We start from the raw sequence: 27,647 nt of genomic DNA, 5'->3' as shown, positions 1-27,647 counted from the left end.
TGCTCCTGTTTGCTGACCTGTCATTTTTGATGCCTTCTGTTGTAGAAGTGATCTGAATATTTCTTCTGAAGAACCAAAGGTGATGTAAGCATCTCTGCAGTCAGTGGAGTTTCTTCCATGCTATGAAGGAGTGTTTTATTTTTCTCTCCGGTTTTTTAAAGATTTCTTGAGTATCTTTTTTTTTTTTGGAAGGACTTTAGCAAAACCAGCAGAAGAAATGATGGGAATAGACTTCGATCACCTTTCCAATAGTTTTCATCACTAGAAAAATCATGCTTCACGTGCATTACTTAATATGGCTTTTTCCAACAAGCTTTTTTCTGTTAGTCAATGGATATTTCTGCATTCCTTAAGATACAAGACACTGGAATCTGGAAGCAATGGGCTGATTTGGGTGGTGGGACTGATTCTTTTTTAAAAAAGATTGGTGTTGGTTTAAAAGGCATAATTGTAAAATTGGCAACGAATCTTTTACACTTTGTGGTTCTAATACTTGAAAAATAAATACCTCATTGCTCTACAAGTAGAGTTAATGAGGTGTTTTATTTAAACCTGTTGGTTTAAATATTATTGCAGAGAACTCTAATTATGGGGGCAGAGTATAGGCTTCTGTATCAGGTTCTTGTAAATGTAATTCCTACAGGGACATTCTGTAAATTGAGAATCACTATGATCTTCTCACATTTTCTCTAAAAACACAAAACAAGGCAGGTTTTAAAATGTGAAAATTTGAAAGCGTTATTTTTTCACGGACAAGAGGAAAAACTATTGTTCTCCTAGATGATGTATTTATGAATTTTTGTTCAGTAAAGAAGTAAATTGTATAATTGAATAAATTAGAAAAATGTGCTAAAATGATACTGCAAACTTGATTTATTTTTTTTTTTAGTTACATTCATGTTCACAATCCTATAAAGGATGTGTACGCACACGCATGCACATACACCCACACAGGGAAGTACCTTGTTCCGAGTCCTGTAAATTGCTGCTGTTCCCAATGATGGAAGACATTTCCTTTGCCTTATCGGACTATTGAAGACTGTGTGAAACCTGAAATATTTGATTTTTGGATGATAAAGCAGGTTTGGGGATTTTTTTGGTTTTGCTCGTTTCAGAGCAAATGGCAAATGGTTGTTGTTTGTGCTTTTTATGCAGCCTGTGATTTTCATAATGCACTACAGTTTGACTGATAGGAGGAGCAACACAGGTTGCTTTCTCTTTAGTCTGATGCTGATTGCTACCATCCCTCACTTTTGGTTGCTGTTGGGTAGAACGCTAAAATCGTGCACCTTTTTATGCTTTGATAACCAATGCTGTTGCAGGCAGAGCTCACTAGATACTTCTGTTGGAAACACCCACTAGGGCTTGATGTGTCGCTCACTGAAGTCCACGAGTACGTCCTTGGCTGGTGGAAATGGGAGTTATGAGGCTTCAGTTCATGCTAATGGAGGATGGACCAGAAAGATTCTTGCACTCTCCTTTAGTGAGCACTGCGCTAGGCTCTCAGGCTGTGCAGAAAGTCTGTGCTAGCAAAAGAAATCTTCTGAGACAGAAGCTGAAGAACTTCTGAAGTTCTGCTGCTGCCAAGTGTTTGTCTTACACAGGAGATGGGATAAAAGCAATGGGAAAGCAAAAAGAGACCATCTGCCAGAATACCCGGATGGGAAAAACAGCCATTCAGTCAGAATAACTTTGAATAACGGCTTGTGACACAGTAAAATTAATTGGGATCCTTTCTTGCTTTCTTTAGTTTTCCATGTACATAGCCACAATATTATAAAGTGACCAAAATCTGTAGTTTTTCTTTAAACCGATGTTTAGCATGTAAGTACCAAATAAAACTTGTTTGAAATATTTACTTCTATTTATATTTTGATTTTCTCGCATAGGTGGAGCAGGAGTCAATCTGTGATGGAAAACTCTTCTCGCTATTCCTGGTCTTAGGTTTCTTTTTTTTAAGTTTCCTCTGATCTCTTTACTAGAAGAAAAACCAGTGCAGGGTCACTTACACAACTATGGACAGAACAAAGATGTAGTCAGTAAGACTTAGCTTCAGTTTTATGTCTGAGGGTTCATTTAGGCTCAGGCTTAAGCTATGTTGATCTTGATTACTTTTGTGAGACTTTACAACATTTGGTTTGTTGTTTGCAGTATGGAGAAGAGTCTGATTCATTTCTCGTATGTTTTTTGAACTGGGTTGTAGTAAAAATAATGTATATTATATATAAATGTATATTATAATAATGAATATTTATTCCAGGCTTGCACTTCAAATAAGAGAAGAAAAAAATTCTTTCTTTCAAGGACCCAATGTAAAACTAAAGGCTAGGGAATGAGTGTAGAATTAGGTGTGTGTCAAAAAAAAAAAAAAATTAATTTTAAGTCTTGGGTTCAACCCCCTTTTCTTTAAATGCAGGGAAAAAGTTTCTTTTCCTTTGAATATTGTTTCTGGTAATAAAATACAGTAACAAATGAAGGCCAGCTTTTTGGCCTGCGATTGCATCTCTCTTTGTTACTCGTGCTATCAAAGACAACACTTAATTATTCAGTGAGGTAGAATGAGCAAGTGTAGAAGTTACAGCTTTTTCTGAAGATAGGTGATAGTAGGAACTTTTCACAGCAACAGGACCGTGTGCTTTGGTGAGACTCAGCTCCTTGCTCACATCTGAACAACAAAACGGATACTTCTGTGGGTGACATTCAGGGAGTGGGCAACATTGGTCATTACAGCACAACTCCTGGGCTATCCACCACTAGCTTGTTTGATTTACATCTCTCTTACCTCCTTATTCCTGAGGAAGACTGCTTTGTTATTTTCTTTCTTGCTACGACCTTGAAGTAATGTTTGCAATTAAATATCTAAGAAAATTAGATAGAGGACAGACTCTAATGTCATTACGTATCCCACTGGACATAAAATATTGCACTGATTTTCTTTCTGGTAAATGATCTAAAATCACCTAAGGAGGTGGCCTGAAGTTTGAGATCTTTGGGTTTCATTCGTAGCTGTGTCATTCAGCTCTGTTTAGTCTTCTGCTTCAGTGAGCCCTACTGCCTGGGGGTGAGTGCATGGGTCTCTCACATGAAATTTCAGAAGAAAATTCCTGTCTGTCCCATTGAATATTGATAATTCTGTACTGCTTTATCTGAGATTTGTCTACCCTGTTCTTCAACAGGGCTTTTTGCTGTGCTGTAGAGAGGCTTTTAAATGTTTGTTTGGTTTGTTTGTTTGTTTGTTTTGTTTTGTTTTTAACCTTATAATTGGAGAGAACTTGCAGTTACTGAAATTAAACATTAACCTAAAACAAAACAAAACAAAACAAAAAAGGCCTGCCCTAAGCACCAAACCAAAGCTTAGAGATTTGGGCCGCTGTAAAATGGTGAGCTCTTACTTGGCAGAATGATTTTTCGAGATCTGCCTCAACATTTATTCCATATTTGTACCCAGTAGCAGGTCTACAGCTGGTACCACAGCTGGTACAGTGGTACCACAGTCAGAAGTACCCCCAAAGACTTTTCTATTTTGTTTTCCATAAGAAACTATGCCATCTGGGAGCAATAATCACTATAAAAGAGTAATCCCAAAATTTCAGTATTCCAGTCAGTTCAACAAGAAGCTTCAGCCAGTTTCTCAATGTTAAAAACAGTAAGTGTATAGATCGAAGGTGTAATTAGATTATTAGTAAATTATTGGTAGTACTAGATGACTATGATTAGATTACCTTTTTCCTAGAAATAAAAAGCTACATTAAAAAATGAGTGCCCTATAAGTTCAAGGCTCTCTGCTACAACTTTTTTTTTTTTTTTTTTTAAAAACACTGTTTTGATTGGCAAAGAGAACCATGAGACAGCTATGTTCCCACTGGAGAAAAGGGAAGGGAAGGCTGTTCAGTAACCTGTGTACAGATACAAAAATTAGTTGAATTCAAAACTAAGCATTCTAGTACATTTTTGGCTTCTCTTACTCCTTTTAAAATGAGATATCAGAATATAAGATCAGTTCGTAATTTTGTCAAAAATGTTCACTTTCCCTTTTGCAGGTCCCTTTGGAAATAATGTACCAGTTGCAGAACATAGATTTCTGTCCTCAGGCACATCTCACAGGCCTTTCGTGGTAGCTGCTATATTCTGAACATGCTCTGTGCAATGCTCATCACATTTACCTACCTCAGTGGGCCTTAGCTCTTGTGCTGGACAGCGGTGCTGGCGGTGTATGCAAGAATCAGCCATAGTGCTTCCCTATTCTTGCTTCTTACAAATTGTTTGCATTTTTTCTGAGAGTTGTCCCTCCACGGTTACCTTCTGCAGTAACCTGCAGGCAGTTTTCTACTTCTATAGAATGTGTTAATGCAGTTAATGTCGCTGGGGTGTGCTCTGAAACAAGACATGGAACAGAAATAAAATGGAGACAAATGCAAAGCAGCCTGCATACTTGAAATGTGCCTCTTCAGTAGAATCAGCCTTTTGCCTGAATAAAACCTCATGAATACAGCTCTTTCTGATTTTTGGAAGGAAAAACAAACAAAAAAAACAGCGAAGATTATCTGAGCATAACATGTGTTTTCTGAGCAGCTGGAAGGAGCATAGCCGTGGTCGTGAAGCACACTTAAGCAGGCAGATGAAGCATCTGAGGGATTGTCTTTTGACCTGGTCCCGTTCTTGTTATTGGAACATCCCTTTCATAAAGGTGCTGTGCACTTGCTGCTTGTACAGTGAAACTGCAAGTAGCAGGAAAAGTTTAACTACAGGAGCCAATGGAAGGAGTTGTCCTCACAAAAACTTCTTGGATCTGGTAAGTTTTCATAAGCTATCCAGCTCAAATACTAACTCTCTGTGTGGCAAAGAGCTGCCCTAAGGAGCTCCTGTGTTTCTTCTGTTTGTTGGCGGACTTGCTCAAGGAGTTTGGCCATTTGGCTTTTCCTGAATGCTAACGAGAATTCTGGATCTGAAGAGGAAAAAGAAGCATTAGGTAAGCTGCAGTAATTGTCATCTCCAAGTGTTTTCCCCTGCATTTTAATGCAGATGCTTAGAATGTTTCTATTTTTGGTCGGATAAGGTTGTTGTTTCTTATTACAGTGTAAAAATATACAGAAGATAGAACAATATCTTTCTACCACACAAAGCGGATACTAGTTCAATTTTCATTCTTACAACTGTTCGAGAATGTTTGCTGCTCACTTCTCCTGATCCAGACGGCTAAAGCAGAGTTGGCAAATTCAGCCTTATGCACTGTTTCTGTATAGCAGATACAAAGATGTATCAGGGTCTTGGCACTGGCTCTACATTTGTGAAGATACACACTATATATTACTATAAATGATCACCATATTGTCTCTCTCATCGTTAGTCAACTTAAATATATATTATATATATTAAAAGGAACAGAACTTGAAGTATAATAAACTAAAATTTCAAAACTGAAAAGCTTTTAGGCTGAGTCTAGTGCCACGCATCCTCATATTGGGCAAAAATTTGAGTTCTGTTTCTTTCAGATCTGAAAGCCTTTAGTTCAAAATAAATAAATAAATAAATAACTAAATAAGATCTGCCTTTACTATCAGATATTCTCAGTTATCTTAAAACAGGCAAGGTAGCAGCTACCCTCAGGTTTCTTCTGGTGAGCAGGGCCGGCCCCAGCGGCAGCTGCCCAGCAGTGTCACCGCAGGGCAGTGCAGGTGACACGCGGTGACGGGGCCGGGCCCGTGTGCCTCCGACGGGAGCAGGCAGCGTTTGGCAGCGCCCAGCAGCAGGGACGTACCTGCTTGCAACCTGCAGAGCGTGGAAATGCCCAGCTGCTGGAAGCGAATCTCTCGGTGCGTAAGAAAATTCTCGAGGTAGGCTTGAATCTCCCTGATGTGACACTTCAGCAAATGCATCATTTTTTCTGCGTAAATGGGAGAACAACCGGAGGTCAGCAGGAGCCTTTAAAACACTTCTAAAGCTGTTTGTTGCAATGACATTTAAGGTCGGCAATGACCCATCTGCCCTCAGCTACCGCCAGGGTCATGGCAGGGAATGGCGAAGGGCTTCCAACCCTTAATGGTAGCACTGGTGCTTCAGGTAAAGGAGGTGCAGGATTTCTGCTGAACGGGCTGCCACGCTGGGGAGCCCATCCTTGTGTGAGACACGTGCTGACGTGCAGACTGATCAGCCTTTCATGCTTCACCCATTTTGAAGCAATGATGCTGTCGGACTCGATCACTTCTTGAGGGTCCACTCTGTTGCAAATAGTCGATGGTAGGATTGGAACAGGTTTGTATTTTCCCTTACTAGAGTCCCTCCTCCAGTCTTTGGTTTCTCTCACATCTAAGGATTAACATCTAGCCATGTTTTTTTAGAGAACGTGACAAGAATAATCTGGACACCTTTTTCTTGCAAGTCTGATGTTCTCAGCTGCATAGGACAAGTATCTTGGGCATAAAACTATTTGTCTTCTGCGGGTTAAAATTATGCTCTCTTCATTATCTCTCACTGAAATTTAAAATGCATAGACTATGTTTTCAAAACCCACTTCACAGCTCCTGCTAGTCTATTTGAGAGTTACAACAGCAGTGTTTGCTTCAGGAAGATGCTTTCCTCCTCCTGATCAGGAAGGAGAAGTGATCTAAAATTTTGGAACACAAAAACCCTTGCAATTGTCTCTACCAGCCTCTGTTCCTATATGTGGGGAATGCCCTCACGTTGTATATACTGGCAGAGGTCACACAAAGGTGCAGCAATGCCTCGTCTGAAACATTCTCATTTCCTTGGTGAGGAGTATTTTACATCATCCCAACTTTCTGCTTAAACCTGTTTTTAAGGACCTCAGAACTGGCTTACGGGCTAGCCCTGCAGAATGGTAGTGCATGAAGAGGACAGCAAACACCTGACTCAGATCTTTATCTATGGTCCCTTTTCATCTCTTGGCTTTCCTGTGCACTCAAGCACTACTACGTCTATTTCTAGGGCGAGTGGAGGCTCTTTTGAGCTAACAAATTAGCTGAGACCAGATGGAAGATGACAGAGGAATGCTAAAGGTTGCTCAGTACTTGACAGCTCGCTCCTTTGGAAAAAGGCTCATTTCTCTTCAGGCAGCCATAAATATCTTTGAAAGCACAGTCAGTGCTGTGTGACAGTTACCGTGGTCTATCACGTGCTGGATGATGGAGGCAGCCTGGAAGGATGGCTCGGTATGCTCCACTTGGCCAGCCAGTCTCACCAAGCACTTCATCAGGGGTTCATCCATCTGCTGGACCATGCGTAACGTGGCTCCTTCTAGGAGACAGAAAGACAGGAGAGCAGTCTGTAAGCAGAAACTCTGGTGCCCTAGAAGAGAAGGTAAGACATCTGCCAGAACCCATAGCCTAAATCAGAAATCCTTTACAGAGTTGGAAAAGCAAAATAAGTGCTGAACCTCTGCAGGAAGTATTTCTAGGTTGCAAAGCCTAGGGCCGTGTGTTGAAGTCATGCTCTCAGTCAGGTAGGTCACTGGATTTGCTTCAGAGAAAGGCTGTGAGGTTTCTGCCTTGCTGGGTTTGTGTTCTGAAAGACTGCACCATTTTGTGCACAGGGTTCGCAGCTGCTGGGCACCTCTGGCAGAGTTAAATAAGGCATGTCACTGGCTGCATGGCAGTCACAGCAGATGCCAGATTATGGCAAAACTTCCAGTGAATTTAAAGGAGAGACCTGGGCTTTGACTCCCGTTAGGATCACTAAAGGATGCGAACGCTTCTCAGAAGAAGCCATTCGTGGTGAGGTTGCTTCCCTACCTTCCTTCGTCAGCTCAGCAAGGCAAGACGTCACGTAGTGGAGAGAGTCTTCTCGGATGTCAATAGAAAGCATGGCCTGGAGGAGACCTTCAACACACGGGCTCTCGATGATTCTCTGCAACAAGAAGGAGATCGATGTTCAGCACTTCCATCGTGTTTTGGTGGTGCCCAAGGGCTTCAGAAGTAGTGCGTGTCTCTGAGCAATACTGAGGGCTAGGACAACGTGATGGAAATCTCTCTTCTCCCAGATCTAATGGAGCCAGCTGACAAACACTTTGAATTGTTCAGAGATCACCTGATTTTGGGTGTTTCCTAGGGCCTGCTGTCTGTGGGATGTTCTCATGATCACCGATCATTCCTGGAGCTCAAAGATTTCACTGGTTTGCTACCACCCTATTGGGCTGTATGTTAGAATTAGGCTGTTGTTTGCTAAAGTCCTGGTGCAGAGGTGAATAACGTGAGTACTGCAGGGCTGAGCATGGGGAAACCTGGAAGTTTACCAGATTCTCTGCATCTGAGGCTTTGAAAACTTTCTAGTGTTGAAATGCTCTGATCTGCAGGAATAGGAGGTGACCTCTGATGAAGGTGAGTCCTGTTTCTGTGGAGGGTTATTACAAATTAAACATTTCTGCGTACAGCTCAGTTTTTAGGTTGAATCTGCTATGCCAAAAGTGGTTTGGGCCAGCACATCTCTGCATCGGGATCTATGTTTTAGAGACCGAGTTGACAATGGATAGGAGACTTAGCCTGTGCCAACCTGGATTAAAAGCCCCTGAGACCAAGGAATGAATCCTGAGGGAGTCACCCATAGGTGACTTATTAGGGAAGTTGAATCTCCAGCTCACAGGGAAATCCTAATAATGGGAGCTGCTCACACCTCCGTGAGGGAGCTCAGATGACTGCCAACAAAAGAGATCATCTTTTTTGTATGCTCATTTTATGTTGCAATTTTTTAACTTGCCGCTTAGTGATTGAAGTTGGATTCAAGACTCCTGCCTTTCAAACTGTCGCAGTCTGTGTCTTGCTGCCATAAAAACAACAATTTTTTCCCTCTTGTCACAAGGACTCTTATGTGGTTTAGAACTGACCCTGGAAACCTGGCACTCCTACTCTTGTCTGTGGGTGTGTTTGTGCAGTGAGTGATAAATATGTTACAAGGCACAATATAAAGCTTTTATGAAAATGAACCAGCTCCCTGCTGATGACAGGATGAAGTCACAAAATTTAACTGACAAATATGGCTTTTTTTTCTAAAGCAAACCTTGAAAGCATGGTCCATTTTTACTTCTCATGTGGGCCTTGAGTTTGAGGAAATGCATTTCCCTGCAAAAATTGATTTCACGACTATATAAAATTAATATAATTCCTATCTTTGCTAGTATAAGTGAAAAACTTTATTGGAAATTCACATCCCCTTTTCAAACTTGCTGAAAGGTTTGTCCCATTCCTCATCATTAGTCAGGTTCATGGACCCATAGCAGAGTTTTCCTTTTGAGTGGTTTAAATCTATTCCAGGTGGATTGAGTGCTCTCTTATATCATGGGAGAGAAGGACAAAGGAATGCAAGAATAATCTTTGTCTGCAGGAGAGACAACTTTATTTTGCACTGTGGTTTGGTATTTCAGCCTAAATTGATCTTGATAAAGCTAAACAGAGCACAAGAGCTGCAAAAATGGGAATTAACGATGTAAAAAAGGGAAGGACAAAGATGTTTCTAAGCCTGAAATCAGGCAAGTCACAGAAGCAGAAAAGTTCTTGTTTCAGACACTGGATGTGTCAGGAAAGCAGTGTCTGGAACTAGCAGTAATTGGATAACGAATGAAGGAAAAAAATGTAATTAAGTCCCCAAAAGTGTGTAGTAGGAAGTGAAGCAAAGGGCACGGATTTTGGTGCATTCCCTTCCCCCTCAAATTGATTGTTTCTAGTGGCACTGTTTGATTGGGGTGATAGAAATGTGGTACTTTCTAAAAGTGGCTAAGAGAACTGAGTATCCTTTAGAGGTGAGGAGAAGAGAAATGCATCTGTGGATATGGATTTCATTAGAAAAGTTGGTGATAGAGGTCTGTAGCATCTTGGCACAAGTATCTGGCCAAACAGACACATAATATACATCAGTAGCTGGGAATATATTTAACAAACTGGGAGTGAAATTAGGTCAGTTTTGAACCCCATAAATAGATAACTGAAGGCATCTGAAGACTGAGAGCTGGAAATCAGGATTCAGATTCTAACCAACCATGTATTTTCCTGAATAAATTAGTTTGGGGTATCTTTGCTAGAAATATGTTTTTTAAGTATGATGTGGGTAAATTAGGTAAAACACATCACTTATAGGAAAAATTTGTCATTTCTTGTTTTCTTTAGCATGTTTGCCTTGTATCGGAAAAGTAAAAGCTTTCCCCATGGCACATCAGGTCCTTTTATTCATACAATTTTGTGCAGAGTACACTTGGCATATGGTTTATAAGTAATAATAATAAAACCTTTCAGCGGATAACGCTGGTTTTATATAAATGGAACCACAGCATACCAGGGGGTAGATCAGTGGAAAAAACGGGTACCCACCTCTCTGTTTTTGGAAAGGCTCAGGTTTTTGATGATGCAAGCAGCATGGCCGGCAATCACAGGGTCTGTCGTATGTGCTGACAGGAGCGTCCCCAGGCTCTGCAGCAGCTCGGCACACACCAGGGCGTCCTGGGAAGAGCAAGCAGGATTCCCATTACACCCTGTACAGACAGCACCAACACACAGCAATGCAACTTTGCAGCAAACTGTGAGAAGGGTATTGCTTAGTTCCTTTAATCCAGCAGCAAAGCAGCTGCACCCAGTGCCTTTCCTCCAAAAACACGGTCTACTAACTGGCACTTGCTATAGAGAGCTGCAGCCTCTAAGGTCCAGTTTTTACTCTATAAATGTCTAGAATTTATTCTTTGTTTGCAGCACCTTGTTTGCATCAAACACTCCCCAGGGGCTGCTGTGCCATGTGAGCAGTAGCTATTGTAGCCAGGGGAAGGATGTGTGATCCTGAGCGGGAGGAGGAGTGGTTGGGACAGGAGTGGAAGGCGAAGGGAGTACTTGGAGAAGCAGCAGCAGCAGCACTGTGTCCTTCAGTACCCCAGCAATTTACCTTCCCAACAGTAACAGACCTCACATTTAGGATGCTTTGTGATCAGGCATCAGTTTAGTAACATGCTCTGGCCAGCATCCTCTGAGGCGACATGTAAGTTTCTCTGCTCTGTGGTGGATATTTTAGAGGGACTTACACTGAGTCGCTTTCTCCCTGAATGTACTCTTCCTCCGATCACCATATTGATACTAAATGGATCAGACCTCAAAGTTTGGGTCACTGCCCGGGCAGTCCCCTCAGTAACTTTCTCTAGTTCTACTTTTCCTTCTCTTTAACAGTAGAAACCACATCATATTAGATTATCCAATTCAATTACCATTAATGACTGTTTTCTGTGCTTTTGGACTGTGTGTCCTCTTTTCCATGTAATCCCATTGACTACAGTACCATTATTTGATTTGCTGCAGCCTGAGAGGAGGAAATTGTCTACAGGCTCTAAATGAACTTTCCAATATATAATGACTTCCCTGCCAAGCTTCTTCAGGTTATGTAGCCCTACATCAGCAAGTGACAGTACTCTAAATTCTGCTGAACCTCTTCCTAGGCTGTTGTGCAGCTGGGATCCAGATTTTGTCTCCTGGCTCAGGCCTGCACAGTGTGAGGAACCACGAGAGAATGTGAGTGGAAGTGGTTTGAGTGGTTCAAATGAGTACTGACCCAGCTTCTCCCCAGATTCAAAGTAAAAGAGCAAGGAAAGCGTTCCAGCAGCACCTATGCTCAGAATTGCAGTTCTCTACTCAACCCCCCTGGGCAGGCAGTGCTTGCCAGGATAAACATCATCCGTCCCCTGATTGCCAGGTAGCACGATGGGAGTGAAGCAAAGATCTTTGCACCTGGAGTGGGAAGTCTGCAGCATCACCTGGAGCTGGCAGATCCTTGTCATTCTGATTTCCAGGACAGGGATGTGATTTAAAAGGCCATTTCCCACAGAGACTGACTCTTTCCTTACTGTTTTAGTGCTGGACTCTCCTTTGGCTGAGTAAAATTCCCCTGCAGGAGGGAAGTTGTCCAGCACTTGCCGGGAATCGCTGTCAGCAGCCAGGCCAGGGGACCAAAAGGAAGGGGAGGGGAACTCATGCAAAGCACTCTCAGAGTTTTGATTCGTGGTAATGAAAGGGCAGATGAATTCTGCTGTATTGTATCTTGTGTGGCATTCGCAATAATTCAAGCATCACTTGACTTGGTTGTAAAGGTTAGCTTTGTGAGGCGTTTTGTTTTCCAACAGCTGTTCCCATGGAGAAATTCCTCTTTCAGGCACTCAGAATTCAGTCTGGGTGAGTGAAAGAAACCTTGAAAAGCCTTGAAAAATCAGGCCAGAGCAGGCACAGAGGTGGGGAGGCAGGCTGTGAGGAAGGAGAGGTCAGCCTCTTCTCAGAGCGTGCGGGCTCGCTCGCACAAAGCAGCCACGCTCGCTCCTCGGGGCCAGCCCTGTTTGCTCACTAAAACAAACCTGGAGATGTAGTAATGTTTTTGCTGTGCAAATAGCCCCCAGCTAACTCTGCCTAGGTCAGTGGCAAGCTTGCTGAGAGCAGATTGTGTGTGGCTGCAGGAGGCAGTTCACACGCCAGGAGGGTGTTTGGTGCTGGCGCGGCCTGCACAAAGCCTTTGGGAAGCTCTGTGCTGCCTCGGAGGTGTTCAGCTTTCCCAATTTGTCCATTGTGTCCCCCAGTTAGAGGAGGCCGGATTTGGCTTGTACTGTGCTGTGCACGTGCAACAAGGTGTAAGGCACTCCAATACCCTGGGGACATTTCAAATCTCAGCCACAAAAGGCACTGAGGCCAGCTGTGGTTACCCAGGTTGTCACTGCTGCTTAAAGCAACCTGACAGGAAAGGTTCTTGCTTCTTTTTTCTCTTTCTTTTTTTTTTTTTTTTTTTTTTTCTTTATCTGACCAAACTCTATCACTCCTAAGAGGTTACTGTTAGCTTAAGATACCTACCAAAAACCTTTCACGTCTATGTTCCTAAGGATGCCTTTAAACACTGTAATAAAAAAGCATATTTAAAAATAATAATTTGTTGATCGCTGCTTACTGGCTTCGCTGTTTTACGTGGAGGTTGAAAGTACAGCAGAAGTGTCTGCTTTGTTTGTTTGCTGTAGTTTATCTCTTAGTCAGACTTTGTGTGTTTGCCTGGTATTGCATTGCTAATGGTGGTGTTTGCCCTGAGTGTGGGCAAAGGAACCATCCTGCATTTGAGGACGTGAGGAAGGATGAGCTCCCCTACCTGGTTGTGCGGGTGCTGGGACAGGATCCAGAGCAGGGCGACGGATGCGCGCCGCACGGGCTCGCTGCCAGAGGCCAGGAGAGAGCACAGCTTGGGCAGGACGTCCTGGGAGACCATCTCAGCCTGGGTGTCCGCTGGTTTGGGAAGATGATGGTGAAACGTGATGAGGTTAGAGGGGATGTCCCGATCTCTGTGGGATGGGACAACGCTGGGTACTTGGCTGTAAGAATTAAACCTCATTTATGGGCTCCTTTTTGCCAAAAGATCAATGCAGGTTTGAAAGCAGGTTCGGACACCCTTCTTTTTGTGTCTGAACCTTGGTGAGAAGAAACGAGGGGCATTTTCTGAGTGCTTCATTGGCCTAAGGCCTGGTGGGAAGGCAGCAGTTCCTGCTGCAGACAAAAAGGCCTCCCCGAGCACCGCCTGTCTCGGTCATGGCCCTCTCACGCCTGCCCTGCTACCTCAGCGAGTGCTCCCTGGCACCGGAGGCACGGCCAGAGCAGCCAGCAGATGGAGTCCCAAAGGCCACAGAGCCCACGCCAGGGAGCGAAGCAGCGGTCCCTTCACACCCAGCTCCGCAGTCACTGTGACAGCTGGAAAATGAGGAGCCTCTGCAATTGCTAGATGAACACCTCTGCTCCGGACCCTAAGGCTCTGGCACTGAGAGTGCGGCTTCTCTGCTTTCATCTCCAGAGTACGCCGCAGGAATGGATCCTGGGCATTTCATAGGAGAGGATATTTTAAGAGGATGACAAATGCTCGGGAGAAAACTTTGTTTAATGACAGGCAGATTGGTGCCTTGGGAGAAGGCAGGCCCCTGCTCAAGCAGCAATTTCAGGAGACATTCTGTCCTGATCAGGTTTAATGACTGGGGAACACGGAAGGGAGAGAAGGGCTCTGTGCATGCAAGACCTGTGCTGGCTCTCTCACGCTGGGTACTCCCCCTCATGCCTGGGAGCTCTGAGGCAGGTTTAGTAGGGCATGCTGAACCTCCCTCTCCTTGTAACATCGAACTAAAGAGTAGAAATAAGTGTCTCTGCTTTTAATGTGAAAGGTTCCCAACCCGTACTGCTTGCTTAGAAAGGCAGAGAGAGAAAGGCAAAAGTGTGTTTTGTTTATCTCTAAGATATTACTTACCACTGGTAGCCAAATTTCTTAGACAAACACATGCCTGGCTTGACACCTGCTTGTGCCAAACAGAAAAAGAAAAAAAAAAAAAAAAAAAAAGAGAGAGAGAGAAAAAAGAGTAGTGGATTCAATAGTGCATGGTCTTGACTATTGTACTCAAAATAAATGTGACAACACTAGCAAGCTACCACATTATCTTCAGAGCACAAGTTTTTGTACACTTTTTTTTTGGTCCAAGTTTTGACAAATTTGTTTTAACTTCCTCTAGCATTAGTCATTAGTCATCCTGTTGATGAGGAAGAGAGCCAGTGAGGTTCAGTTGTTGGTTTAGTTTAGAAATGTCAAATCAATTACAAGAAAATATATGGACTGAATTTGTTTTCCTCATTTGCTTTGCCTTTTTTTTTTTTTTTTTTTCAACTAGGAGGGACTACACAGAATTTAAAGTTCTCCCCTTTAAATCCTGAATTGGATCTTAGTGAAGTTTTTTCAGTGTATGGCTCCCAGCAAAGCAAGATTTTCTAGATGTTAGGCTTTGAAGCTATACAGTCAAAGCTAAGTATATTGAAAGAGAGAGAGAGAGAGAAGTAGTGGCATAATAGGTGCTCCAGATACTTGCAGTCACAGACACAATGATCACAGATAGCGAGAGCCCGAACAGACCATTTCACACAGAGTTTCTAGTTTAAAGACAACAGGTCATCTTAGCCTAAAGGAAGCGTCCAGGACTTTAATGATTTCCCTTTTCCTTCTCCATGGTAGCCCTCATAGAACCAATATCTGTTTAAACGTATGTATCTTTCCTCATGGGAAAGGCCATAGAGGCTTTGGTGCAGTATATAAGCAGAATTGTACAATGCTGAAACTGGTAGTCGAGTTTTATAGCTCTGCTCTGATGCTAAACCTTCACACAAAGAGAAAGCTACAGCTTTACCTTGTCCACAGGGGAGGATAGGAGAGAGGTGAGCACACGCAGCAGGAATCTTTCACCGGTTCTCAGCATGGCTTCGTGGTGCTGAGCATTCACTGCTATGTTGCTCAGGGCAGCACAGCTGTAATACTGCAGACAGCCAAGAAAAAAACAGGGAGAGAAGCAGTCACCGTGATGACACTGAAGAGCATAAAAATAAATCAGAAAAATGCTCAGATTGAGAACTGATGAAAATAAAGTGCTTTTTCATTTTCATGTATTTTGTTGGGTAGGCATGATAATGGTCTGAGTGGGCTCCCTCCAGGACAAGCAACAGCAGTCGTGCTGTGGCAGCGCACGTTGCACAAACCCGTGAGGTCCCTGGGTGTTTGGGAATGTGCTGCACTGCTCACACCTAAGTCAGCTCACCTACATCTGCTGTATTATATGTATACTTTGTTTTACTGAGGCTGGATGTAGTCACTGCCCTAGCATGCCAAGAGATCGTTTTCAAAGGATTTAAACATTAACGCTAGGCAGGATTATATATATTAAAGCATGTATTACTGGGGAGGTATAATTAGAAGAAACAGGTTGAACTGCAGAGAAGGAAAATTTAAGATGAATATGAGGGAAAGCACTTTCGGAGGCTCCAGTACTTCAGACTTTTACTAGAGAACTGAACAGAGATAATATAAACAGTGGAGGGAACAATCCTGTGCTTCTCTGGATGAATGAAATAGCGGATTTTAAGCTTTACAGCTCTGATTTATAGTTCTTCATTAGCAAACTTTTAAACCAAGAACCAGTTCTCTCTTAAGTATGCAGAATCACAAAGAGGTGTCTGGGGTAGGCATAAAGTAAGAAGATTTCCCACGCATGTATAATAATGAGGGAAAAAAAAACACTTTGCAAGTTATGCTTTTTAAAACACTTAGTAAAATTGCTTAGAGCGGAAGATCAAAGGATGCCAAAAAAGCAGCAGAACAGGCCTATCAGCAACTGGTCTGATGATCCAAAAGACACAGAAAGGTAACTGCAGAGCAATTCTGTGCATGCTTTAGTGTGCGCTGGCATCATAAGCTTTCTCCTGTGGAGCTAACAAATCAGGTGTTTTGAATAGATGGTGTCTGACCAAGCTGCGTGTCACCAGGATGCTCTCACATGCCGCCCCACTTCTCTAGAGAAACCTTCCCCTCTCTCCACCTTCTCATTTCCCAGTTCTGTGTTTTGTGCTCTCCCTACAGTCACGCTGCTCCTATTTGAAACTCTGACCTGCCTGAGCCATACCTGCACTTCTGAGTCAGGAGACTCCAGCAGAAAGATGAGAACGGGCAGGGCTCCTTCCTTGCACAGGACCTGTTGGATCCTCTCTGTCATTAAAAAAACAACAAGGTGCTGTTAGTGTGTCCTTTCCCTTCCCTCCCTCTCGTCTAGAGGCATCATTCAACAGGTATATGCACAACTGACAGACTTTGGAGAGTGGTGACACTCATCCAACCGTCAGAGCACAGCGCTGAGAGTTTGTACAAGACAGCAGTATGCAGTCATTTCAGCAAAACGACTAGCAGGCTGACTGATCGTGCCCTTGCTGTTTTTCTGCTTGTCCTGTTCAGAGAATCACAGAATTATTAAGGCTGGACAAGACCTCCAAGATCCAACCATCAATCTGAATTGTTGGAGAATCTGGAAAAAAAACTCAGATACAAAGTTCACTGTGATTTTCATGTAAAACAAACAAACAAAACCTAAACAAAATTCTGAATAATAGCGGAAGTGTAATAGCCAACTCTAACAGTTCTTGCCAACCACTCTCCCTACCATATAGAGATAAGAGGCATTACTCAAGACTGCGCTATCCAGTTGTGTGGCACAATGATGCCATGTAGATAGGAAGGACTTAATGTTAACATTAATTTTAATGATTAGGTCTAATGTTTCAGAGCTAATGTATGGTAGTACACATACTGTTGCAGAGGACTAAATGCTGCTTTTGCTGAAGCTGTAAGCAGAAATCCCAGAAGCTTTTAGTGAGAAGAACAGAAGGTCCATAATATCTGTATTTTGAATCATCCAACATCAGGTTAGGGACATAAGTCAAACAATCCTAGAATTTGACATTGGATAAGCTTCTGAGATCGCTTAAAAGTACTAACAGATTTCTGCTAGCTTTATAGACCAAACTATTTCTTTAATAAATGATTTTTCTCTCTCTTTAATGATTTAATTCCTTGTACTTTAACTCCTTGAGGTTGAAAATCAAGCCTTCCTGTTTTGGGACTACACAAAAAAGGGCTTGCATTAGCTAAGGATAGGCCAAATTGAAATCATCAGCCTATGTGGTATCATCAGTGAATACCGCAGTCAGAGGAAATCACTCATTGCTCAGATAAGCTTTTGTTCTTGCCTTAATTCTTTTGAATTATGTATTTTTCTATTGGTGAGATGTTTTCTTTCAGCAATTCTAGCTAAACCGTTAGTCAGAAGGTACCTGATTGTGTGAGGTTGAGAATTGCACCAACTGCATTTTGTTGGACTCTAGGATCATAGGAATTGGCAAGAGACAGTAGGGGGGTAACTCCTCGGGCAGCACCAATAGCATCTCGGTTGGATTCTGGGGAAGAAAATCAGAATAAGGAAGAAATGAGACATTCCCAGCAGTATCACTTTACTGAGAATGAAGAGCAGGACATCTGGCAGGACTAGATTTCTTTACAGTTCACTTCTCTGATTCTTTTGTATAGATCAAAACCTCCCTGCGTACTCCAGGGAACCTCTTAAAACTTTCAAGAAGTCAAAGCAAAAGACACTAACTTGTGATTTCTGTATTTGTCCTAGATTACAGCTGGTTTACTGCTTTTGTTTTGTGAGTGGGACGATTAAGATAAAAGCAATGCAACTCCATTTAAATGGCTTAGCAACGTGTCATGCTTGCCTTGTATCCCTGCTATGTTTGACCAAGCTATTCACAAGGTGCTAACCAAAAGCTATACAATTAACTACGGATAATACTGAAGTAACTTAGCAGGGTGTGTTCAGGACCTTCTCTCTTTCTATGCGTCTGTACCACCCCAGGGAAAGCTACAAACAATGCACAGGTTTCTTAAAGACAGAATTTGCCTTAATTACTGGAATTTGAAAAGATTCTGCTTCACTGAAGTTGTGATACTTCCTTGCACGGCAGCGTATTAGGTGGTACAGTTGTATTCACCATCCTGGAGTACAAGAAGATTTTTAAAAAAGATCTGCAGAGTTCCTTGGGACCATTGGATTAAAAAAAATAAAAAATAACAGTAATACTTAAATACTACTACAAAATACTATATCAAATATTATATAACGTGTTTATATACTGTCTAAATACATATACTGTATATGATAAAGTTATACTATGCTAGGCAATACTATTTAATTTATTAAAAAATCTGCTTTTACTTCTGCTCCTCTTGTTTTGGACTTACTGTAGGTAGCCTCAGCTGAGTCTTATGGAAAAGAGAGTCCTTCCCTTGTGCTCTTCTCTACACCTCTGCCAGGAGGCCAACAAAACATTTGCAACAAATAACCTGCTGCCACACTGAGATGGCTATGGTCCTCTTTCACTGGTTGTATCTTATCTCATTTACGTATAAGCATACTAATGGCATGGTTTTGAAATAATGTGGTCTTCTTTGAAGTTGATGACTTTAAAATGTGAATTAGACCAGTGAAGATTTCTCTCAGTATCACAGTATTCTGCAGATTTCTTCACAAACAGAAAAAGTCCATAGTATATATCGTTCATTGTTTATTCGAGCAAAACTAAAGTCCTTTGGAGTTTTATTTGAGTATTGATTTATTTATGTACATTTCTAGACAGTTTAAACAATGGCCAGTATCTGAAGGCTTGCTAGAAAAAAACGAAGCACAAGAAAGCAAGAAATGTGAAGGTATTTGGATCAGATCAACTCTTCATGTGCCAACTAACTTACTTAGAGAGCTAAGAGAAAAAAACATTACTTGTATATCTGGGGTTGTTCTATACTGGGGAACTAACACACAGATGATCCAGGATATATATTCAAGTATAGTTCAGCTGAGATTAGTTTAGTGTTCCAGAATAGTGTTCTCTTTTTAGTGTTCTTGCCTTCACATGTATATTTTATACTTAAGGAAATGCTTTCATGCTGGTAAAAAAAAAATATTTTCAATTTCGAGTGAAATAATTGTTCTGGGAAAAGCCATGTATTTAAAAATAGCCGGGTCACGTGGAAAGCAATTACACTGGTGAAATTTTCAGGTCAATTTTGTAGACGATCATTTCTCCAATATAACAATCAAGGGGCTGGAGCACCTCTCCTGTGAAGACAGGCTGAGGGAGTTGGGGTTGTTCAGCCTAGAGAAGAGAAGGCTCCAGGGAGGCCTTACAGCGGCCTTCCAGTGCCTAAAAGGGGCCTGCAGGAAAGCTGGGGAGGGACTCTTCATCAGGGAGTGGGGTGGCAGGACAAGGAGTAATGGCTGTAAACTAAAACAGGGCAGATTTAGATCGATGTTAGGAAGAAATTCTTTGCTCTGAGGGTGGTGAGGCACTGGCACAGGTTGCCCAGAGAAGCCAGTTCTGCTTCTTAAAGAAAGAAAAATCTTCAAGGTACATAGTGACAGGGAAACACATGTCCCTATCCTACTCTAAAGTAGGACAATCAATAACATCTACTCAAGCTGGGCTTGAATAACTCACCTGGAAACCTGTGTCTACAAATTCTTTCTTTCCACTTTCTGCTCTTCGTGTGCTTGAAAGTTTTTCTGACAGTACAGCTTTGAATGTGCACTGCATCCTTTTTGCTTAGCTTAGTGCAGATGTTCTGGCCTCCCTGCACCCTTGCTGTGAACATTGAGTTCTGCTCTTCTCTGAGAAGAGTTCTTATCCCAGAACTGATTACTTTCACTCACAGGTTGAAAAGCTGCAGATAATTGCAAATGTACATATGTCCTGTTCCTGTGCGGACAAATGCTGGTGTTGGAACAAACTGGCCTTGAAATCCTTTTAATCTGAATGGGCTTGTTTGCTGTTTTTGTTTTCAGCTCTTTCTGGCAGCTGGTCAGTATCGGACATTGCAGTTCACATGTATAACTTGCAGTCACATTTCTAAACAGCTGCACTCTGCACAGTTTTGGATGCTTATTGCAGCAGAGTTAACACACGTTGCCATTCTTGGATATATGGATTTAGTCATTTCAAAGCTATCTAAAGGATCTTCCTGATTTTGTTCTGCTTCTGTATTTATCTTTTAAAAATCATTCTGAAGCATGAATGGCACACTTGAAGGCCATGACCAAACAGAATTCTCAAGTGGACCCTATAAGATACCAGAGTCTGTGAGTTAGAATTAAAATAAACTTTAGTGAATTGCTTCTTGCTTTAGTCTCACTGCGATGGTAGCAAAACATATTCTGAAAAAGAAATAAATGTATCCAGTCCATCTAAAGCCTAGTTAAGCTCAGACAGAGATCTTCAAACCTGCTCTAAATCCCAGGCAGCAACCCAGCCTATGTGTTTGCAGCACTGCCTACCTCTTTGTTCAGCAGATGACTTTCTATACAATTTGAAAGCTTCTTGAGTGTTTAACGTGAAGTACTTGTGCTCAGAAGTACACTAGCTTTTTAAAGAGCATGCAGTGGTGTTAGGTGACCATCCTTAACAGAGAATGAAGGCAAATTGCATCTGAGGGTTCCCAACATCTTGGGATAGACAGAAACATCTAGGAGGGCCAGAGAGCCTTCAGGACTAAAGAATATCTTTAGGTTCCTAAAGAAGTCCCTTCCTCTGTGTGTCGCTTAAAACAGGCAAAGGAATCTGCCTTTGTAGATCTTCAGGAGCAAAACTTCACTGACTATACATAAAGAAAGAACTCCTAGTGCAAGGCATCTAAAATTTTAGTGATGAGATGCCTAATTAAAACATTTAAATGAAGTAATTTGCCTTCCATACAAAGTAATACAGAATGCAGTGTACTTAACCTGACTGTAATAATATGCAATGATTAAAAATAAATTTCAAAGGGAAAACTATTTTAAAACCTGCAGATAATTGAAAGATGGGATAAAATGCAAATCAGCACTTTGATGTAGTTGGATCCTGCTTATCCCCCTTTGTAACATAAGTACCTAAGTGAGAAAGTTACACATCCACCCTGCCTCTCTCAGCCTTCTGGTAGACCAGTGTGGTAACTTTTCTTTTGGTAACTGGGGCTGAGCTTTGTTGCAGACCCTTAACAAACTGATGTCTGCAGGACATAGCAGCAGAGGAGGAGAAAGACTAAGTGATTAAATCAGTTGCAGGACGACAACAGCACCATGATGCAATGATATAATGAGCAACCGCAATCATCAGATGTATCACACAATGTATTTTCCTGGTTGCCAGAGTAAAAAAATCGGTGAGACCCCAAATGGAATACTGCACATTTCTGGTTACCTGCATTTCAGAAGAGATGAATTCAAAATGCAACTTCTGCAGCATTTATGTACGTCTTCTGACTGTAACAACGCTTGAGGTATGTGGTATCCCAAAACAGCAGATGGAATCGCTATGTTCCATTTCTGGAACATATACTTTATGCCCAGAAGGGCTATGAAGATAAATGGAGAGCCTCATCTACATGAGGAGTTTTAAATGAGCCTGGCTGAGAAAAAGATCTTAACCAGAATCCCAACATGTTGAATTCCTGATATAAGAACACTACAATTTGCTGCTGCCTCTTTTGACTCAAAGCAATTGCAAATAAGTTGTGTCACCTTGAAATATGTCACAAGAGTTGAACGAATTCACTGCAGAGGAGAAAGGGAAAGAACAGAATACTCACCTGAAACAGCCAAAGTCATGGTGCAGGCACAGGAATTACACTGGACAGTGGGATCATCTGACTCAAGCAGGTCCAGAATTGGCTCAAGTAAACCCATTTGCACAACCAGTTCTTTGTCAACTATTCATAAATTCAAGAACAAATGGACAAACCAGAAAGTAAACACTTAATGCCTTTGTGAAAAGAATATATCTTCTTCCTTTGATTGTTTTGGGGTATATCTTATGATTGTGCAAAATGGACCTAGCATAGAAATAGCCTGAAAGGCACTCGCAATCCCTTGGCTTGGGTTGCTTATTTATCTTTAGACTCGTTAAACAGTGTAAGACATGTTCAGATGCTCCCAAACATTTCTGCTAGAAAGTCTGTTTTCAAACATAAGGTTCATGAAACTACAACTGCTGTTTTCCAACAGGTTCACAATTTACTCAGATGCTCCCCTTTTTAGTCCTGAAATCTACCTTAATTTTTTTTTTTAACTTGTAAATAGTGACTTGAAATTATTTGCAGCAAGATCCTTGAAAAAAGAAAATGAAAGAAAAAAATGGCTTCAATGAAGACTAATCCTATCTTCTGTTGGTAGGGGATAGAGTGATGGATACCTGTTGTAGCCCAGGTGCCAGGGAGTGCAGTAGTAGGTGAAATAATAAGTTCTCCACTGAGCATGTGTGGGGTGTTAATGCCTTGTCAATCAAACTGTAGTGGGAAGTGTGTCATCTGCAGTTCCCAGGCCTTATATCAATTATGTGGGCCCTACTAGCTAAAGCAAATTCTACTAAATTCTACTAAACATCTAAACGTCTTTTTTTTTTTTTTCTTTTTTTTTTTTTTCCAATCCGTAAGCATTTTAAGACTGAGGGTCAGTTAATAAATAACAGGGAAATGAGCACCACCTCATAGACTGAGTTTGTTTTTGAGCGCCGTACCTATTGTTTCAAAAGTTAAGTGGTGGGCTCTCAATCCAAGAATGAGAGTAGCATAGCTATTCCCACATCAGCCTGAGAAAAAATTATCAGCCTTTGCACACAGATCCAAGATTTCTTGCCACACGATATAGCATCGGGGGCCAAATATATCCTGATGACACCAGAATCTATGTGGCTTGCAAACAAAAACAGACTCACACCTGTCCTATCTAGAACACAAAAACAGGATTTTGGATTTGTGTAGACCTAGCTATAGAGATGTGCCCTACCTCTGCACTAAGTCTTGCTGAACAGAAGCTTTTACACCAGAACAGGAAATATTTTGTTAATTACTCACTATTTCCTTCCAGCAGAAAGTTGACAAGGGACAAGGAAGACATCTGTTGCACCTCCAGGTCAGCAGACCGTAGTAAGGCATAGAAGGGTTCCAGATGCTCTGCTGGCAGGGGAATATTCACTGCAGGAATGAGAGGAAACACTCAGAAGTCTCATCATTAACCAGGGTTTCTCACATTTTTCTCTTGTCTTGGGCCCCAGGTACTACCATACATGTAAATGGGCTGAGTGGTGTTCCCCACCATTTAAACTACCTTGCTACTGGCAAAACAGGCCAAAGTTCTTGAACAGGTTTTGGATAATCAAGTACTTCAAAAACATTATGGGAAGAGAACCAACATGCCTTGCTACCAAACAGGACATTCCACCTCACAGCAGCTCCTCATGTTGTGGCGGTCTGCACTTTTTAGCCAGAAGAAATACATGGAATAAAGCTCAAGGTAAAATAAAAATAAATAAATAAATAGCATTCTTCTTGATGCTGCTATTTCTGCCTTTATGTACAACCCAAACTCTTGCTGTAATCTTATTTGGCATATCAAGGGTGACTTGTTTAAAAATTACCTCAGGAACCCAGCGCTCCCATTTAGTAGTGGGTACAAAGCATAATGTTTCCTTCTTGTCTCCACTACAATCTGGCCTCCAGGGCTTTGTCCTCTTCCAAAAATTATATAATATTAAATATTAAAAGATCACTACACGTACGTCCATTTCCTGCCACCAGACTTTTAACTACATCGCTCTCAGGAGATTCAGAATACTCTAACTACTTGGGATTCTGCTGATTTTTTTTTCAGAAGTATTACAATTAGGTAAATGACAGTCTTTTATAATGTTGAGCTATCTTCTCATAGTAAAACCTAGAATGACTCTGCCCACACGGCAATGATACCTTTTCCATTTTCCTTGGCAAGCAATATAGCATGAAAGGAAAAAAACTTGATTAATGAATCTAAGGAAGTTTCACAGTTCGAAAAGATAATTTTATTTATAATTATGTGAAAAATTTCTAATGCACTGAGATAACTTACTGTGCTGGCTCATGTGCAAGTAATAGAGAGCAGCAGACTGCTGTAAGCCCGGGTTTTCTGAGAAAGCTAAGGTCCTCAAGGCTTCCAGAGGGTCCTTTCCAAGTGGTGACGTTTCAAAACCTAAAGATATACAGATATAGCGCAGATTCAGTTACACTTGAAAAAGGATAGTTCACACAGAGAAATTAAAGTTTACAGCCAAAAAACACGTAAAGATATTTGTACTGCAACAACCCCATATAGACCATCTGTCCTTATTCATGTTTCCAGGAGCAGCTGCAATAAAGGAACCTGGAATAACCCGTCCTTGGCAATGACTCTTATGATGTTCTTGAAACTAGTGATTGGAAGCAAGATAAATTATAACCTTTAGACACTTTTATGCAATCTAGTGTAAATGAAGGTGTTCTTGTTCTCCATAAAACTTTATCTCTTCCTGAATCACAGATCTTTGTTAAAATATATCTACCAAAAATTGTGCTCTTAGTTATAAGCTATAGAAGAGGTACGTATTTTTAATTTATTACTTTTTATTTTTGCTGTGGTTCTATTGCAGTATAATAAAGGATATCAAGGACCAGCAACACAGATTGCAAATGGACTTGCCTCAGGCTCAAATTCCTAGCATGAATCTACCTCTTCTTGAGAATGATAGTAGGAATAAACCAGATGTTCAGTAATAACCACCACGAGTCCAGCAATAGCAGTCACGCATGACTTCTGTAAGTCACTGTATGATGTGCTTGTAATGCATGGAATGGAACATGGAATGGAAAAAAAAAAAAAAAAAGGCCATTGAACCAATGCTCAACAGTATAAACTGCTGAAAAGGTAATGTAGGATAATTCACTGGTGGAGCACACAAGCACAAGATGTATTTTTAAACAAGAGATTAAAGCAGTATTTTAGGTAGAAATATCTCTGTGAACAACAAGATCTAGCTACTTTACTTCCCATGGGATAACAGATGTGGGGGATGTGAGGAGTGTGAGCTTTCACATGCCTCAATGCAAAACTCAGACAATATCTCGAGCCATTAAAAGCTTCCATGTCAAGAGTAACAAACTCCTACCTTCAGGGTTAGGTAAGTGTTTCACAGAAGACCTGCTTCATATAAAGCTCAGTTTTGTTTAATAATTAACAATGAACACAAAGGGAAGGCCAGTGTGTGTAAAGTTTTAGAAAAAAAAAAAAAACAATAATCGCTTCCTGTGGTCTAATTCCATTCCTCACACACTGACTACCTGAATCTCCCACATAGCTGTGCATTTTTACCTGCTTCTAATATCAAGCATTTGCTGCCCTAGCTAACAGCTGAGTATGACCAACCACAAAGTCTTTCCTTGCATTCCACCTGTCCAAGTGTTGGCTCTCTGATTATTATATTTTTTTCCAAAATTGAGGATGGGCTTGCCTCATCTTGGAATAAAATACACAGGCAAGTGTTTAAAGAGGGATGTGTCTTGGTTCTCGTTCTGAGATTTCTGTGCTTCTATCTATCTTGGCAGCAGGATTTGGTCACTCAGAGAATTAACCCTGGTATCTGCTCTCACAGACATTGGGACCTTGCTGAGAGCACGCACGGCCACCTCTGCACTGCTGCCACAGAAGCTCAGGGCTCCCTGCTGCTGTACCCCAGCTCCTCAGGAGCCAAGATGGACCAGCCACTTGTAGACCCATCTCAGAGAGAAAGGGATTTCTCAGGAAAACACACACTTACTCTTTTCAGGAAGCACCTGTGTGGGTGCTACAAAGGACCATATTGCTCTCACTGTTTTTTCCAGACCACCCTTTCCTTGCACCTGATCTGTCAATGCACTCTTACATGGTCAGGAGCATGCTAGTCTTTGGAATACAATGTTTGGCCCTGGAAAAACTGTACACAAAGCTGAAAGGTCTAGTCCTGTTCTGGATAGGGACTTCTGGATTTAGCCAGTGCTTGATAGGCAACAGTTAGTGAAACACATCAACAGCACGGGGACCAGCACTCACAGAGCAGGGACACAGGCTGAGGCTGACCCAGGCATGTTCCAAACAATCAGCACCACAACGGTCATGCCAGAGGTTGTCCCGTGACAGATCGTTCTAAACAGCATTAACTGTGTCACACCAAGGGTAAACGTCTCTCTTGGTCCACCTCACAAGATGGTTTTACGTCAAAAAGGCCAGTAAAGAAACAGTAGTTTGTGGTGTCCTGCACCCTTCATGCAAATGAGAGTAGAAGGCCCTGCAATTTTGTCTATTAGCTTTAGCCCGGTGTTGTTAAGCTTAACACAATACGTGTGACTGGCTGTGAGACAAAGCACAAACAAACAGGCAGCTGCACCCCCTTCAAGTGTGAGACAAGAAATGATTTTAGGCTGGACAACCAACAAAATGAATTAATCCAGGAAGACATTCTGTGACTGTAGGAATGAAATAATAATAAAAAAGCTTTCCTATTAATACATTGTATCTCAGGACAGGATAGAGAGGATACCCAAGGAAGATAAGGAGGGGGATTAGAGTTAACATGTAAAGCAGAGGAGGTTTTTTAGGAGTTATGGGACCTACTGTGATTCAAGCAGAATCCCATAATAGTGTTCAAGCCTTGTGTCTGAACATTTCCACAAAAGCCCTTACTGCAGACCAGTTTCTTGCAGCCTGAGAAGCCCTGGGAGCCCCCTGGCACTTGTCCCAGGGTGACTTTGACCTTCCCCACGTACAACGCAGGCACCCTCAGCACAACCCCAGCTGTGCTGCAGGCAGTGCAGGGATGGATGTGCACAACGCAGCCAGAACCACGCCGTAGTTTGCCTCGAACAGCTTGGGGCTCCGGCAGTGCTGTGCGGACTCTTCCCAGCTTTGTGGCTTTAGTGACAGACTCAGAAAGTTAACTTAGTTACCAGAAGGACTTGCTTATAAGAAAAATATTTGCACGAATTATGTTTTAGCAGTGGTGGCACCGCAGAAAGGGGCTAACCATTTCTACCCAGACCGACTGCTGTGCCGCTCCAGCTCCAGGTGTCCCATGCACACAGCGCTCTGTAGCTCTGTCCTTTCCTACACCACCAAGCTGCTCTATGCCATGCCAGAGGAGCCCCACCTGTTTTCAACCCCCCAAAAGCATCTCCTTGCCCTTTCACAACCCCTTCAAACAACACGTGCGCCTACCTCTTTCGATGTGCTGCAGAAACTCCTGTGCTGTCACCCGCTCGTGGGGCTGCAGGACGGGCTTGTACAGCTGTCTGGCTTTCGAGCTGCCCTGCTTCAAGCAGGAGCATTTGATTATCAGGGTTAAGCATTCCTTAATGCTGTGCAGCAGGTCCGAGGACATCCTCTGAACAAAGGCCACGAAGTCGCGCAGCAGCTGCATGCACCGTCCACACAGCTGACCCAT

The 27,647-nt window shown here is 42.0% G+C and overlaps 2 protein-coding genes across 7 annotated transcripts in view; one reads left to right on the top strand and one right to left on the bottom strand.

The window, feature by feature from the left end:
- MAP7 (microtubule associated protein 7) overlaps positions 1-1,846 on the top strand; it is a 110,585-nt gene extending 108,739 nt beyond the window's left edge. For all 6 annotated transcript variants that reach the window (XM_032183892.1, XM_032183890.1, XM_032183891.1 and 3 more), the window contains exon 18: positions 46-1,846. In XM_032183892.1, the coding sequence (XP_032039783.1) occupies positions 46-56 (11 nt within the window). In that variant the 3' untranslated portion in view covers positions 57-1,846. The remainder of the gene's footprint in view (positions 1-45) is intronic.
- Positions 1,847-4,823: 2,977 nt separating this feature from the next.
- On the bottom strand, positions 4,824-27,647 carry LOC116487209 (vacuolar protein 8-like). Its single transcript, XM_032183875.1, has 14 exons — positions 27,422-27,647; positions 24,269-24,388; positions 23,239-23,358; positions 21,976-22,095; positions 17,628-17,750; positions 16,427-16,509; positions 15,161-15,286; positions 14,236-14,284; positions 13,099-13,232; positions 10,314-10,442; positions 7,749-7,863; positions 7,120-7,254; positions 5,759-5,884; positions 4,824-4,945 (listed from the first exon to the last, which is right to left on the bottom strand). The coding sequence occupies exons 1-14, from the start codon at positions 27,645-27,647 to the stop codon at positions 4,824-4,826; spliced, it is 1,728 nt and encodes a 575-aa protein (XP_032039766.1).

Source organism: Aythya fuligula, chromosome 3 (genome assembly GCF_009819795.1).
Source record: "Aythya fuligula isolate bAytFul2 chromosome 3, bAytFul2.pri, whole genome shotgun sequence".
NCBI lineage: Eukaryota > Metazoa > Chordata > Aves > Anseriformes > Anatidae > Aythya > Aythya fuligula.
The sequence above is the reverse complement of the archived record's forward strand: the minus strand, read 5'-3'. Positions and strand labels throughout refer to the sequence as shown.

Bases quoted from the DNA above. Each gene is read 5' to 3' on its own strand.
- LOC116487209 (XM_032183875.1), bottom strand. From the start codon at position 27,647: ATGGGTCAGCTGTGTGGACGGTGCATGCAGCTGCTGCGCGACTTCGTG. The intron at 15,287-16,426 runs GTATGGCTCAGG...GGCTGTCTGCAG, and splicing joins CTCCTGACTCAGAAGTGCAG to TATTACAGCTGTGCTGCCCT. The intron at 14,285-15,160 runs GTAAAGCTGTAG...GTTTGGCACAAG, and splicing joins TATCCTCCCCTGTGGACAAG to CAGGTGTCAAGCCAGGCATG.